The sequence below is a fragment of the Molossus molossus genome, unplaced genomic scaffold, assembly GCF_014108415.1.
Source record: "Molossus molossus isolate mMolMol1 unplaced genomic scaffold, mMolMol1.p scaffold_m16_p_20, whole genome shotgun sequence".
In the NCBI taxonomy this organism is placed as follows: Eukaryota; Metazoa; Chordata; class Mammalia; order Chiroptera; family Molossidae; genus Molossus; species Molossus molossus.
Genome location: NW_023425356.1, coordinates 24053767 through 24068955, shown reverse-complemented (window position 1 = coordinate 24068955; position 15189 = coordinate 24053767). Strand labels below are relative to the sequence as shown.

The following is a 15189-nucleotide window of genomic DNA, read 5'->3' as shown; positions in this document are numbered from 1 at the left end:
GTGTACCCCAGCCTTAGGCCCAGTAGAAAGTGGAGCACACATGCAGCCTCTGGCTGATAGCCAATCCCCACCTCCTCTACCATGTGCCCTTCAAACGTTGGGCCTGGGGGAAATGGTTCACTTGTTGTTGTTTTTTTAATGTTTTCATTGATTTTTTTAGAGAGGAAGGGAGAAATAGAAACATGGATGGGCTGCCTCCTGCATGCCCCCTACTGGGGATTGAGCCCACAACCGTGTATGTGCCATTGGTAATCAAATCCTAACCTCTTAATCCATGGGAGGATGCTCAATTCACTGAACTACACCAGCTGGGCAGTTCACTTGTTTTGATGAGATGGTGTTATCCCTATATAACCTCTACCTCTGGCCAGTAGTTAGATCAAAATATATTTCAGTGGATGTTTGACAGCAAGTCTGTTTTTAAGATTAGATTAAAAACCAGTTACCTGAATGTTGAAATAAACCTCATTATCAGCAAAGAGCAGAGCTTCATCATCTAACTTAAGGGCATATAATTAGAACCATGATGTTGAATGTAATGCTCACCCTGAGGCGGGGGGGACCTTTACAAGTAGAGAATTAGATTATAAAAAACTTCCTCTTTAATCAAGGCTTTTAACATGAAACAGGGTTCTTGAATAAAATGGAAAGTTTCCAAAACAATGAAACGTAAATCACCATACATACTCTTGGCTGGAAAATAACAAAAAGCAAGTTTATACAATCCCTGTAACAGCCATGGTCTTATTCTCAGATGCTTCCTCCATCTGCGAAGTGTGTTCTGGATACAGAGCTCACCATGGTTTCTGGGGTCACACTCAGCAGAGGCTGCAGCCCAAAGAGCACTCTTCTGGCTGGGCCATGCTGCTATTGGCTCTGCTCAAGAAGCAAAGCAGTCACCAGCACATTTCAAACAGTATTTTAAACATCCTTTAAATATCAAAGTGAGAAACAAGAAGGCAACATAATGTTATCAGAAAGATGTCAGCAAGTGAGGACAGCTGTGTAAAGCTAGAGGCTGAATAGTGGCTTGCCAGCTTCATTTCTTTGGCTTCTTGGGCAGTGGCCGCCGGAACAGCAAGATGTGAGGTTCTGAAAGAATGAGTGAAATCTAAGAGACAAACTGACACCATTCTATGCATGGTCTATAAGGTACCCCACTCCCATTTCCCAGCCATTACCCACCCAGATCTTAATAACTAAATTAGCATTTAAGCATATGGCCTTAGAAGCAGTCCCATAAACCTGGCCTGTCTGCCAAGTACAGAATTGTTAATATCAGTTCTTTTGCTATGTTTGTCAAGCCCCAGGGTGTTCTTTTATTAGTTTTGCCTGACAGCTTGGTGTCTGCTGTCTTATCAGGAAATATACTTTCTTTGGCTTATTTGGAACACATCCAAGAATTTTGATGGAGAAGTAGGTACCATAATCTCTCTCCCAGGGTATATGTGGCCTTGAAAAGAGAGTACCCTCTGAATTAGATATTAAAGGAGGTTTTTCATTGACAGGCTGTCTCTGAACTTCCCATATATTTTATTCTTATTTTTGGTCACTCCAGTTTTTCTAGGTGACTTGTGGGGTAAGAAACCAGTAAACCGCCCCCACCTTTCCCTTATTTCTTTGGGTTATGTGATCTATCATTTCCTCTGTGAAGCAGCCCTACCTGGTTCTTTCAGCCATTGCACTGACCTGGTTCATGGATCATATAATGGACCCATCCCTGACTTTGTTGAACACCAAGATTCCTCCATTCAGATTCAGACATCAAATGGGTTTTAGGGACCAACTTGGCTATGTCCTTGGGCAACATAACATGCCTGTAACAGAAACATGGGAAGGTAGGGAATGTGTGTCAGTACTGGGTACAGTCTGTTAGGCAAGAGCCTGCATACAAAGCCAAGAGAGGAAAGAAAAGAGAAACAGTTTCTGATGGCAAGGAGTTTATATTATCTTATTGTGGGGTACAGGCAGCTAGAAATAAAGGCCAACTTAAGTAAATCCTCACAAAAGTATATTAAAAAGTACAAATTAGTAAATAACTCAAGTGAACGAGCACCTAAATTCCAGGCACTGTTGATACAAAGCCTCTGCCTTCCTGGAGCTTAGTCTTCTAGCCGATTATCCTAAAAACAATATAATGGGGTCCCCACAGCACACATAGTAGTCATAATACTTAAGGGTGTTTTTTTTTTTTTTTTGGTACGTGCCCCTAGTGGGAACCGAACCCGGGACTCTCTGGTCCGCAGGCCGATGCTCCACCACTGAGCCAAACCGGCCAGGGCATAATTAAGGGTGGTTTTGAACAGGGTTGGTAAGAAAGAGAAGTGACTTTTGTGAAGAAAGGCTATTATGTAGTGCTGTGTAGAAGAGCCATCACAAAGGATGAAATAATGTCAATGTCTTAGCCTTTAAAATCTATTCTCAATTTCATTTTCCTAACTCTGAGGGGATGTGCCATGAGACTTCTTTTGGGAAACTCCATGCTTTTATAACGAAGAATAAGTCTCCTTTCATGGCCAAGAAATTATTACTCTGATTTGAATCGGTCTAACCCAGATAGACGTTATCATGCTAGATGAAAATGTATTAGTAAGAGATTTTTTTTCTAGAGATAACATAATTCTAGTTTAAATGTCTGAAAGTAGCTTACATTCTAATAAGCCCCTGGCACAAAGACTGGCTTCAATACCTAATTAGACAAAAAACAAAAGACCCCAACCCCCCCCCCCCCCCCCAAAACAAAAGCCTTTCTTAAACCTAAATACCACTGCCAAGACACATATCTTCCAGAGGATGAAACTAGCCGGGCAATGTGTTATAAGCACATAACTTTAGTTAGCTCAGTTCAGATGAAGAGAAAAACAGCTGAGGAAAAATTAGTTAATTGGGTCCAAGCATGGCCTGGGGATCTTTTTCAACGGACCTGGCATATAGATGATTAATGTATTTGTCAGCATATATGGCGCTCTCCAGAGGGCCCAGAGCCCTGTACTAGGCTAGAGAAGAAACACAAGCCAAGTTGCCATTTTATGGTCAATATACAAACTAGGAAGTTGTTTTAAATATGACACAATACAATTAGTGGAATGGCAGCATTTATAGAACCCTCTTGTTTTCCCTAATTCTCTAATCTAGAATTATGAATTCAGGATTTATCAAATGCAGACTCTGTAGGGATTCCTTTCTTCACCATCCTTGGCAAGACTTATGTACTCCCATCACAATCTGTACATACCTCTATCATACCAATTATCACATTCTTTTTGAAGCCTGTCTGTATTTCCACAGATTTTTTTAGGTTTGTTGAAAGCAGAGACCATGCTTACCCTTGAACTTTAGTAGAACCTATGAGCATTCCATAATCGTTTCCTAAACAAATCCCCTTCAAATATCTGAAAGGTATCGATTAGGTCTATGTTAAGTCTTTTCTCAATGTTCCCGGCCAGTTTTATTACATTCCATTTCCTCGAATCCCCCCTCCTAAAACAACCCGGACAACCACGCCCCTTTCCCGTGAATTAGAGAGACTTGCAGGCTCTAACACCCCTTGCACTGAAGACGTGAGAAAAATTCGAGGTCCGCCTTTGACACCTTTTCCCAGTAGGCTCCGCGATTCTATGGTGTTGCCATAATATGCAGTCTTAAGAAAGCAAGTTCAACTTGCTCAACGAAGTTTAGAATTATACAGGAACCTCAAGGGATGAAGGTGGTCAGCAGTCTGTTAACACTGACCATGCCCACTTACACCTCCCCGAAGAGGGTTTACTCCAGATTCCGTATTGTTACTTTTACTAGCACCGCCTACCCTTTGCACATGCGCTTTACGCTCTCAACTATTAACCCTGTCCCGTTAACCTGCGGCGCATGCGCCGATTCTGTCTCTTCAGTCCTGGTTACTAACTCCTCGTGCCCTCACTTGTCAAAGCACACGCCCTCATTATAGCCCCCACGCCAACACTAACCGGTACTCGAACTCCTCGTCGTCGTATTTGTCCGAATAGTAAATTTGTTTGTGCGACATGATCGCTCAGCCTGAAGATCGTCAGCACCGCACCGCCAGCCTCCAAACAATTCCCAGCAGCACGCGCGCCCACCCTCTTTGGCCTCACTTTCAAACACGCCGCCCGCACTTGCTATTGGTCCCTTCGGCTTAAGGCGGGACAACTCCACCTTCAAGCCTCTCATTGGCTTAGATTTGCTTCTCGTCCAGTCCTCATTGGAGCTCACGTCTTACGTTTCTCAGGAACGATCGTAGGTAAAAAATAGGCCTCTTATTGGCTAGAACGGCTTCTGTGAGCGTTCTAGCATTTCCATTGGCTGATTCAGGAAAGTGGGACGAGTGAAGGAGGGACGGTGGGGTAGAGGGTCAGGGGTTAGAGAGGCCGGAAGTGAGTGCAATAAAGTTTCTCCAGGGAGGCCTGCCCGGGGAGAAAGTTGGAGCAGCGACCCAAGGAGGCAGTGGCGTGATCAAGAACCAAATCATCCCGCGGTGCGGTGCGAAGACTCCATGAGGCCCTGGTGAGTTGGGATTTTTTTTCCCCTTAGGTGACCCACTCCTCCACCCCGGAACCCCTCTCCCGGGACCCCACTTCCGGTCTTTATTTATAAGTTCCGCCCCCTGAGACCCCCTCCCCGGAAGTCCCACCTCCCAGCCTCAGGGGGGTTCCCTGAACCCTGACTTGTTTTCTATGTATTGTCCCCGACCCCACCCTGTAGCCCAGCTTTCCTGGAAGCCCCACCCCTAGACATGCTTCCAAGCCCTACTATAAAGAATCCCCACGTTAGTCCTTCCAGTTCCCCGAAACTCCGCCTCAGCGCGACGATTCTCTTCTAACTCTTGCCTACCAAAAAGCCTATCTCCCAAAAGGGCAAAACCCTGCCCCTCGATGAACAACAGTATTCGAATACGTGAAGCCACGCCTTTCTAGGGGTTCCGCCCCTCTATAAGTCCCGCCCCTTTCTTAACCCACGTCGGATTGTCCAGAAGCCTCGCCTCCTACAAGTCTCCAAAGCAAGGGCCCTAGGGGACTACCCCCTCCCCCCCAGGAGATTTATCCTTGTGGAACCCAGGTCTTCACTTCAGAAGCTTTGTCTTCAACCGTAGAAACTCTATCTGCTCAAATTTCTCCTTTTTCTCTTTTGGGCCTTGGGCTCAGTTTTCCTGAGCTTCGCAGGCTCCGCCAGGTGGGAAGTCCAAATTCCATCTCAGTCTGAGGAGAGATTAAAGACACCCTTTGCCTGGCCAGTTTGGTTTAGTGGTTGGAGCATGGGCCTGCGGACCAGAGAGTCCTGGGGTCGGTTCCCGCTAGGGGCACGTACCAAAAATAAAAATAAAGACAGCCCTTTTCCTCTCCCTTACCCTCTTCCAAAGGGGGCTGAACTTGGGGTAGATTTCTGGCCCCACTCCCTGAGTTTCCCTTCCCAGGACCCACCTACCCCAGAAACAGCTGTTACGTCTCATACCTGTACCAAAGGGTTTGAGCAGGGCCATTTATTTGATGTCTGATAGGAGCGAAAGTTTTCTGCCATCAGAAAACGGTGACTTGGGTGGGTGTAGGTGATAGTGAAGTTTTTCTGTTTGATTTTTTTTTTTAAGGGGCTGCTTAGCCTCCACCACGTCTCTGGCTCTTACCCTCCCCCTAATCAGAGTTCTTGCCTAGGCATTCCTTCTGGTCCCGTTTGCCCAACCTTCCTTTCTGGAAACATTCCTGAGGCTTTCCACATTTCCTGCTACTTCCAGCTGCTCTTGCCTCCTCCCTGCTGGTCTGAGAAGGCACATTCAGGTTCTCCCCCACACTCAACCACCCCGATTCCCAGTAGACAATCCCCTTTCTTTCTGCAGAATGAGTCCTACTTCCTCTTTCTTTTCTACCAAATGCCCACGCTTGTTGGTCATTCCCTGCCTCTGGTCGCTGCAGGCTCCTACAGAACACCTATCTCTAAAGATGAAGACTTCCTGGTGTGTGTTTGTGAGTGTCAGGGGTGTAAGGTTATGGCAGAATCCTTTACTCATGGTCTTTATGCCTGAGCGCTGAGCCTTAGGAAATGGACTAATAGAATTCCTTCTCAGGAGTGGTGGGTGAAATGACAAAGCTCTCCTCTGATGAGGCCTAAGAAGAGACAAAGAGCTTAGCATAGTATTTAACACGTTTTAAGTGCTGGTATTGTTAATCACTATAATCATATGATTATTTGCATCTTTTTAAGTAATTTAAGGGTAGGTAATCTGAGGTGAGCTTAGGGGTTATATATATTTTACTACTTCCTTTTTGGTTTTTTTCCAACTTCCTCTATGGCCCCCTTAAGCAGAGTTGTGGCAGGAAGCTGTGGGTGGAAGGAATGGTTTTGGGATGGTTTCCCTGTGTCCAGCTTCAGCCTATCTTCTCCTGACACTCCTCTCTCCTGTGCTTAGCACAGATTTGTTTTCTGCTCCTGTATCCCTTCATGGTCTCTGTTTCACTCTCCTACCTCCTCCAGCCAGACTTTGTCCCTAGTATGAGAGGAACTGTGTCCCCTGGTGGATACATGGGCCCTCACCAGTCACCACTGCAAAAGGAGAGGGACCTGACCTTAGTGCCAGTGCCCTGCCCTGCTTCTACCCTTGACAGCTGGCTTTACTAACTAGGCCTATGGAAAAAGGGGCAGAACAGTGCTCGTCTCTGGCCTACTGCTCCTTGACATGGTAGATGCCACCTGCCTGCCCTCCGCTTCAGCTCCTCTCCCCTTTTCACACCAGTTGTGCCCTTCCTCTTGGCCCCTCTCTGCATCTACTGGGACCACTTTCTTCCTTTCCCTGTTTTTTAAAAAAATTATTTTTTTAATTTATTGATTTTAGAGAGAGAGACGAAAGGAGGGAGGGAGGGAGAGAGAGAGAGAGAGAGACATCTGCTTGTTGTTTGACTTACTTATGCATTTATTGGTTGCTTCTTGTATGTTCCCTGACCTCAGCCTTGGTGTATCTGAATGATGCTGTAACCAACTGAGCTGCTGAACTACCCAGCCAGGGCTCCTTGTCCCATTTATTTTCTTCTTTTTTTAAAATCCTCATCTGAGAATATGTTTTTTAATTGATTTTAGAGAAAGAGGAAGGGGGAGGGATGGAGAGAGAGAGAGAGAGAGAGAGAGAGAGAGAGAAACATTGATGAGAGAGAAATGTGAATCAGTTGCCTCTTGTATGTGCCAGGACCGGAGATTGAACCTGCAACCTAGGTACATGCCCTGACTGGGAATCGAACCCACAACCTTTTGGTGTACAGGACAACGCTCCAACCAACTGAGCCACCTGGCCAGGGCTCCTTTCCCCATTTCTTTAGCCCTTGTCCACAGCTATTGTAGCAGCTATTGCTAATGTCCTAGGCTCCATGGGGCTACCACCCCACTGTGTGATAGTGGTGGTGGTGGTGGGGCTTGGGCTGGAAGGTGGGGGGAATTTGAGTGTTCAACCAGAACAGGAAGGGAAATGCTGAGCTCAGGGATCCCCTCCCTTTTCCACCCCCAGCTGCCTCTGTTTCCTCCCTTATTCTCCCCTACCCTCCCTCAGCTTCCTGCTCCCTTTGGCCTGTCCTTGTCCGGTTTGGATTGAGCCAGACCCAGACCTCCTCTTATCTCCCTCCTTTCCTTCTCACTTCTCCATCCTTTCCTCCCGCCCCCACTTTACTCCTCCCCAGATTACTCGTTGTTTGTATGGGGTAGGGTGGGGGTGGGCATGGATAGCTTTACCTCTGCAGGAGTTTTAGGTTGGGGCAGTTGTGGGGGCTCAGTCCCTCAGAGCCTGTGAGTCAGCACTGTCTTCAGGATTGGTCTCTTCCCTTAGCTCCCCGCCCCTGGGGAGGAGCCAGGCAGCTGTAGGTCCAGCCCGTTCTTCCTTCAGCCAGAGAAGAGGCTCCACGCTGGGCGGGGATGGGGTGTGAAACTGTCTGGGTCTGAGCTGGGGGAACCAGAGGAATCCAAACCTTCTGTCCCTCTCCCTTCCCAGGACTCTTGAGATCCCTGGGCCATAAAGGGCCAATCAGGCTAAGGGCCTGGGAATGCCCCCTGCCTGGCCCCCTTGCCTTGACAGGCAGGGGGGCCAGGCTGGGCAGCAGCCTCCCTCTCACTCCAGCCATGGATCTCCTGCCCCCCAAGCCCAAGTACAACCCACTACGGAATGAGTCTCTGTCATCGCTGGAGGAGGGGGCTTCAGGGTCCACCCCACCGGAGGAGCTGCCTTCCCCATCAGCCTCTTCCCTGGGGCCCATCCTGCCACCTCTGCCTAGGGACGATAGTCCCACTACCCTGTGCTCCTTTTTCCCTCGGATGAGCAACCTGAAGCTGGCAAACCCAGCCGGGGGCCGCCCGGGGCCAAAGGGGGAGCCAGGCAGGGTGGCCGAGGATGGGGAGGGGATCATAGGGGCAGCCATGCCAGACTCAGGCCCCTTGCCCCTCCTCCAGGACATGAACAAGCTGAGTGGAGGCGGCGGGCGCAGGACTCGGGTGGAAGGGGGCCAGCTGGGGGGCGAGGAGTGGACCCGCCACGGGAGCTTTGTCAATAAGCCCACGCGGGGCTGGCTGCATCCTAACGACAAAGTCATGGGACCCGGGGTTTCCTACTTGGTTCGGGTGAGTGAACATCCTTCCTTCTAGACCCCTCCAGTTCCTCTGCTCACTCTGGCTTTGCTGGAGTCTCTGTTCTTCCTGCTCTTCCCCAGCAGCTCCCTTGGTTTCAGTGTCTTTTTTCTTAAACCTGTCTTGCTGCTTCTCTGATTCTGCAGCCCTTCCAGCTCTGCCTGGGCCCCCTTTCCTTCTTGTGACTCCCCCACCCCACCCCCACTTTGCCATGCCTAACACAATGCCCAGCCCATGGTAGGCCTTTAGTAAGTGCTGGAATGAGTTACTCTTGATTGTTCCCTCCAGTCTCCTCCCCCTTTCTAGAGATGTCACTTCATCCCACCCAATGCCTGTCACTCCTTTCCAAATTCTCTTCCCAGATGTGTGAGTTTCACCCACTTTGCCCTTTCCTTCTCTGCTCATTCCCTGTTGTATTGCATGTGTGGGCTGTGGCAGAACTTATTCATCTTTACTTCCCTTAGAAACCATGTGGAGAGAAGTCCTAGGACCCTTTGGGAAGGGATTGGGGGGAGGTGGCTGACTCATGATCCTCCCATTTCTCCCTTAGTACATGGGCTGTGTGGAGGTCCTGCAGTCAATGCGTGCCCTAGACTTCAACACCCGGACTCAGGTCACCAGGTTAGTGGGGAGGGGGTCAGAATGGGAGAATCCTGGGGCTAGTGAAGGGAGGAGGGGAGTGGGTCACTTGGTGATGGTGCTGGTGATAGTTTATCTGTGGGTGGTAAAGAGAATTGAGAGAAAGTTAGAGGAGTGAGTCTGAAGTCTGAATGAAAAGAGGCAACTCTGGCCTGGATTTTTCTTACTCCTCTAGCCTTGGGAGTTGTGGGAGGAGGTGGCAGAGGCAGCTGGCAGCTGGAGCTTGAGTAGAAAATGGGGGGTAGATGCAAGGTTGCTGCTGCCTTTGGGAAGGGAATGGGACATTTGGTAGCTGGAAGGAGGTGGGGCCAGTCTATTGAGGCCCTAACCCAATCAGCCAGGAAGTAGCCTCTCAGTGTCATCAAATATTAAAGGCCCTTAATTCAATCCAGCATGACAAAGAGCCTGGAGTGCCCCAGGAGTCGTGCCTGGCCTTCCCCTCCCCCAACCCTGTGGTAGCCCCAGCCTGTGAGAGGCGGGCTCTGGGTCTGAGTACCCCTTTTTCCCCAGGGAGGCCATCAGTCTGGTGTGTGAGGCTGTGCCGGGTGCTAAGGGGGCTACAAGAAGGAGAAAGGTACCTGGGGTCATTGGGGTTAGGGATGCTGCTGGGAGATGTGGAGGGGCGGGGCAAAGGCAAGTGTGGGACATGTGGGGAGAAAGCCAAAAGGCAGGAGTGTGGGGGTTTCTGGGTGTTGGGAACCCCCACCTTCTGAGACCCTTGTGCACTTCCTTAGACCTGTAGCCGCCCACTCAGTTCCATTCTGGGGAGAAGTAACCTGAAATTTGCTGGAATGCCAATCACTCTCACCGTCTCCACCAGCAGCCTCAACCTCATGGCCGCAGACTGCAAACAGGTTAATGGGGCTGGGCAGGGGGACCAGAAACACTGATGGGAGGGCTAAGTGGGGACCTGGCTGTGAGGGTGAGAAACTAGGAGAGAAGGCTTGGGAGCGGCAGGCTAGTAGGGAAGGAGGAGATTAGGAGGACATGAGGTAAGAAGCCAAAAGGATGAGACTGAGTCTCCAAGGCTCTGGGTTAGAGGTGGGGGAAGCTCAGGGGAGCCTGAGGCTGCCTGATGCGTCATTCCCTTCCTTCTCCATCTCCTACCCGAACCCTCAGATCATCGCCAACCACCACATGCAGTCTATCTCGTTTGCGTCCGGCGGGGACCCGGTGAGTCGGGGAGCAGAGCAAAGGTGGTGGGAGAAGAGTAAGGGACAGGGATTGGGAAGGTACTGGCCAGAGAAATGGGCATGCTAGATGGAGGTGATATCTGAAAAGGCCTGGTACTTAGGGATCAAGTGAGGTGGGGCTATCAAATTTAGCTAACTGGCCTCTTCTGATTCTGTCCATTCTAGGACACAGCTGAGTATGTCGCCTATGTTGCCAAAGACCCGGTGAATCAGAGAGGTGAGGCGTGGTGGGGAGCGCTGGGTGGGGCCAGCTGGCCATGAGGCAGGTGAGCAGGACCCAGGGGAGCTAAGCAGGAGCTCCTGCTGAGGAGGACGAGGGCTCTGGTCTTCACCTCCTCCCAGCAACTCTGCCTCAGAGCTCACCGACAGCCTCTGCTGTACCCCCAGCCTGCCACATCCTGGAGTGTCCCGAAGGGCTTGCTCAGGACGTCATCAGCACCATTGGCCAGGCCTTTGAGTTACGATTCAAACAATACCTCAGGAACCCGCCCAAGCTGGTCACCCCCCATGACAGGTGAGCGGGTGAGGAGGGTGTGGGGCAGCCAGCTCTTGGGCTCCAGTCCAGACTTGGGAAAGTAGGTCTGCTATTCCCACGCTTGAGCTCAGAATGGTTCAGGGAAGGAAATAACCTGTGTGCCCCTGCTTCCCACTTCCTGCTATTCTTAAGTTTCCTGTGGCTATCAGGAAAGTCTTTTGAGGCCCTGCCTGCTGCAGGGCCAGCTCTTCCCTCATTTGCCCACTGTGGAGCTGTAGTCCAGGACATCATGTCGCAGCCCATCTCGGGTAGATGGGCTTTTCATTCCCAGCTGCCTCCTCTCTGGCCTGTCCCTCTTTCTTGCCTGTTTCTCCATCCTTAGTTCTTTGTTTTCCTTCCCCTAGAAGCCAATGAAAGTTTGAGTGAGGGTGGATGGCTCTTTTCCTGAGTTCCCTACCTCTCAGGCCAGTAGGCATTGAGTATTCAGAGGAAGTTAAGATATTCTAGAGCACCGCCTCCCTGCTGCTCCGTGTTCCCCTCATAGGAGACAGTGTAATGATCAAGGGCATGAACTTTAAAGTCAAATCTGAATTTACATCTCAGGTGAACCGCCTTTTGTTGGGAGACCGTGGATAAATCTTTTCACCTCTGACCCTCATTCTCCTCATCTATAAAGCTGGGAAAGGAAATACTACTCACCATATAGGGGTGTGGAGAGGATGAAATGATCATATAAAACCCTTAACCTAGGGCCTACCCTGAAGGAAAGCCTAATGCACGGCCAATGTTCTGATCCCCTCCCTCCATCCTCCCACCCACATTCCATACTCCCTCCTGTTCCTCCTCTTAGGATGGCTGGCTTTGATGGTTCAGCTTGGGATGAGGAGGAAGAGGAGCCACCTGACCATCAATACTATAATGACTTTCCGGGAAAGGAACCCCCTCTTGGGGGGGTGGTGGACATGAGGCTTCGGGAAGGACCCCCCCCGGGGCCTGCTCGACCCACTCTGCCCAGTGCCCAGACCCCCAGCCACCTGGGAGCTACGCTGGTAAGGTGCTTGGACAGAGGTGGACTGGGATAGGAGTGGCTGGTTAGGGCCTCTGGTCTCACCTTATTTTGTTCCTTCAGCCTGTGGGACAGCCTGTTGGGGGAGACCCAGAAGTCCACAAGCAGATGCCACCTCTGCCACCCTGCCCAGGTATGGAGGAAGCTGAGAGGGACAGAGCCAGGGGTGCAGGAGGCAGGGTTAGGGTCACTGAAAGCCTCCCTATCCTCAGCAGGCAGAGAGCTCTTTGATGATCCTTCCTATGTCAACATCCAGAACCTGGACAAGGTCCGGCAAGCAGGGGGTGGGGCCGGGCCCCCCAGTCTTGCTGTCAATGGCAGTGCGCCTCGAGACCTCTTTGACATGAGTAAGTGCTTTGCTTTCCATTCTGCATCTCTGTCTTCCTACTTAAGTCCTTTTCTTCCCTGGCCTATTTGCTCTTTCCTTCCTGACTCCCTTCCCTGAAGATTCTGGGTCCTGGGCATGTATTGTGCCAGCTACCTCTCCTAGTCCTCTCTCTGCACCCCCAGAGCCCTTTGAAGATGCCCTTCGGGTGCCTCCACCTCCCCAGTCAGTTGCCATGGCTGAGCAGCTCCGAGGGGAGCCCTGGTTCCACGGAAAGCTGAGCCGGCGGGAGGCTGAGGCCTTGCTCCAGCTCAACGGGGACTTCCTGGTGCGGGAAAGCACGACCACACCTGGCCAATATGTCCTCACTGGCTTGCAAAGTGGGCAGCCCAAGCACTTGCTACTGGTGGACCCTGAGGGTGTGGTGAGTGTGGCAGGGGTATGGGTGGGGGTGCCCTCCTGTGCAGCCTTGTTCTTTCTCTTATTACTTCTTAGATTTTCTCAGCTGGGTACCTCTATATGGGCCTCCCTTGCTCTTAAGATACCTGGCATTTCCCTCCAGCGGCTTAGTTTCTTCTCTTCTCACATTCCCAAGCCTGAGCTGTGTTCCCTTCAGTCCTGGTCAGTTCTCAAATCCGCTTACTTCATGCTCAGGAGAGCTAGAAGGTGCTTATTTTATCTGAGCTCCCTTTTTTGACAAGGTAACCATCCTGGAGAGGTTGTGCTCAGTGTCAGATTGTTACAGGCTAGATACCCCACGTCTTCTCTTACAAGCAGAGCTAGGGGCTCCCTCCTTCCTCTAGACTAGAGGTTCAGACCAGTGTCCTGTTCCTTATCTGCTCTGCCCCCGTCTCTTATAACTTTGATCTCTCTTCTACAGCAGTCTCACCCTCCTTTCCACATCCTTTTTGTACTGTGTATTCTCTGCTGAGACTTGCCACTTTCCTCCAGGTCAAGGGAGGAGTAGATATTCCTCCCAATTTCTGGTGTCCCCTCGGACTTTTCCCAGTTCACGACCTTCCCATTCCCATGGCTATCTCTAGCTTCTTATTCTAGAGAAGCTTCGATGATCAGGATGGACAGCCTTCCCACCCCTGTCATCTTTTTCTCCTTCCTCAACCTTTTTGAATATTGCAGCTTTCTCAGACCTGGGGGCTGAGGTCTTATTTGACTCTTCACCTGAATCGACCCTCTTCTTCCCACTTCCCAGGTTCGGACAAAGGATCACCGCTTTGAGAGTGTCAGTCACCTCATCAGTTACCACATGGACAATCACTTACCCATCATCTCTGCGGGCAGCGAACTGTGTCTACAGCAACCTGTGGAACGGAAATTATGATCCGTCCCAGGTGCTTTCCAGAAGACTCCCTTCAACCCGTCCACTATTCCTTGACTCTCAGGACCTCACTTTGGAGTGTTCTGTGGGCTTGGCCTTGTGTAGGAGCTGGGGGTAGTGTGAACACTGGGTTCAGCATCCAGCTCAGGGAGAGGGTTTGAGTCAGGAGCCTGGGGTAGAATCTTACTTCTCCCCAAACCTCACCAAAGTATTAACCTAGAGTGGCCCCCTTTTCAGGGCCTTTACTGTGCCAACCTGATACCTGCTTCCTCCAGAAGGCGGATGCTCAAGGCCTGGGCAGTGTGCCTCGTAATGGAAAATGTCCTGTGGTGATAGGCAGTCATCCTTCCAGGGAACGAGGAACAAATCACACCTGTGGTCTACCCCTGGGCTCAGGGTACTCCAGCCCCTCTCAATAGCCCTCCCTTCCCAGTGTTTAAACTTTGTGCCTTTGACCATCTCCTAGCTCTGAAGATACTGTATGCAAAGAGTTCACAGGCCCCTGAGGTCAAGGATAGGGGTGCTGACACCTTGGCTCCTGGGATCCTGTCCTCTCCTTGCTCAGCACCCCTCCAGTTTAGGTTAGGAGAACAGAAGCAGGAGTGGCAGCTCTTTCCTCTCCCTGGGCATATGCCACCTTTACATTGCTTCAGAGCCCCCCGTCCGGCCAGGGGGGAGATGGCTCCCTTCTTTGCTCAGTGCCTCCTGGCCGGGGCCCCTGGCCCTAGGGGTTTGTATATACATGTTCACCCCACCCCTTCCATGTTGCATGCATGTTATACTCTACAGCCAAAGTGTAGCCCTTCCTCCTGTATCCTCCCTGCTGTCCCCGAGCTAGGGTGGTGGGGGGATGACTGAATTTGGGCCTCCTGAACTGTTAGCTCTCCTAGATGGATTTTTTGGAGGCAGGATGGGGCATTGGGACTCAAAGCAGTAGACAATCTCCAAATACCATCTGTAGATTTGGAACTGCATTTATTTTTTATGCATATATTTTAAGGCTGTAGATTTACTTTCCTGATTTGTTTTCTATGGCTTATTCTTGAGCACAAAATGATGGTAATCATTACATTTATACATCACCTCTGACTTTTCAAAGCCCTTTTACAACTATTGGCATTTTCCTCACCCCAACCTGTGAGGCAGTTGGGGTCAGCAGCATTATCTTTTCTAGGAGAGACCCAAGTCAGAAGTCTGTCGTGAGCTAGGATGAGAGACACTTGGGCCTCTTATCGTAAGGCTGGCAAGGGGAAGTCTCCCGAATGAGCGTTAGTTTCACGGGGTTGGGGGGGTACTTAAAACCTGCAGTGACTGACACCTTCCAGAGGCCGACTCCCAGGGAGGCTGGGACGGCCACAGCGACGTGGAAGCCTCCCTGCCCTGAACCCTCGCCTCCTTTTTGTTGTTTGGATGTTTCCACGGGTCTCACTTATACCAAAGGGAAAGAATCTTCATTAAAGTCCGTATTTCTTCTACCTCGGCTTCTCAGTCACTCTCGCTACCTATTGTTCGCCGCGGCGGAGAGTTGGGGCGCCGGGACCCGCCTGGCTT

At 50.5% G+C, this 15189-nt stretch overlaps 2 protein-coding genes across 4 annotated transcripts; one reads left to right on the top strand and one right to left on the bottom strand.

Moving 5' to 3' along the window:
* Window positions 1-579: 579 nt before the first annotated feature.
* Window positions 580-4086, bottom strand: CKS1B (CDC28 protein kinase regulatory subunit 1B). The gene is made up of 3 exons (XM_036273003.1): window positions 3963-4086; window positions 1690-1817; window positions 580-1092 (listed from the first exon to the last, which is right to left on the bottom strand). Exons 1-3 carry the CDS (start codon window positions 4019-4021, stop codon window positions 1040-1042), a joined length of 240 nt encoding a protein of 79 aa, XP_036128896.1. The 5' UTR covers window positions 4022-4086; the 3' UTR covers window positions 580-1039.
* Window positions 4087-4288: 202 nt separating this feature from the next.
* On the top strand, window positions 4289-15113 carry SHC1 (SHC adaptor protein 1). 3 transcript variants are annotated; one of them, XM_036272959.1, is made up of 13 exons: window positions 4289-4518; window positions 8431-8598; window positions 9155-9225; window positions 9754-9817; window positions 9978-10097; window positions 10363-10416; window positions 10602-10653; window positions 10824-10950; window positions 11762-11960; window positions 12041-12110; window positions 12190-12324; window positions 12488-12726; window positions 13513-15113. In XM_036272959.1, the coding sequence occupies exons 2-13, from the start codon at window positions 8434-8436 to the stop codon at window positions 13639-13641; spliced, it is 1425 nt and encodes a 474-aa protein (XP_036128852.1). In that variant the 5' UTR covers window positions 4289-4518; window positions 8431-8433; the 3' UTR covers window positions 13642-15113. The 3 variants fall into 3 exon arrangements, with proteins under 3 accessions (XP_036128852.1, XP_036128851.1, XP_036128850.1); XM_036272958.1 differs by lacking the exon at window positions 4289-4518 and having other exon boundaries at window positions 7749-8598; window positions 12193-12324; XM_036272957.1 differs by lacking the exon at window positions 4289-4518 and having other exon boundaries at window positions 7751-8598.
* The last annotated feature ends 76 nt before the right edge of the window (window positions 15114-15189 follow it).

What these genes read in the sequence shown, in the direction of transcription:
- CKS1B (XM_036273003.1), bottom strand. Translation starts at nt 4,021, where the DNA reads ATGTCGCACAAACAAATTTACTATTCGGACAAATACGACGACGAGGAG. An exon ending in GACGAGGAGTTCGAGTACCG is followed by an intron (nt 1,818 to 3,962) that starts GTTAGTGTTGGC and finishes TTTCTGTTACAG; the next exon opens with GCATGTTATGTTGCCCAAGG. An exon ending in TTATATGATCCATGAACCAG is followed by an intron (nt 1,093 to 1,689) that starts GTCAGTGCAATG and finishes TCATTCTTTCAG; the next exon opens with AACCTCACATCTTGCTGTTC.
- SHC1 (XM_036272957.1), top strand. Translation starts at nt 8,104, where the DNA reads ATGGATCTCCTGCCCCCCAAGCCCAAGTACAACCCACTACGGAATGAG. An exon ending in GGGTTTCCTACTTGGTTCGG is followed by an intron (nt 8,599 to 9,154) that starts GTGAGTGAACAT and finishes TTTCTCCCTTAG; the next exon opens with TACATGGGCTGTGTGGAGGT. An exon ending in AGACCCGGTGAATCAGAGAG is followed by an intron (nt 10,654 to 10,823) that starts GTGAGGCGTGGT and finishes CTGTACCCCCAG; the next exon opens with CCTGCCACATCCTGGAGTGT.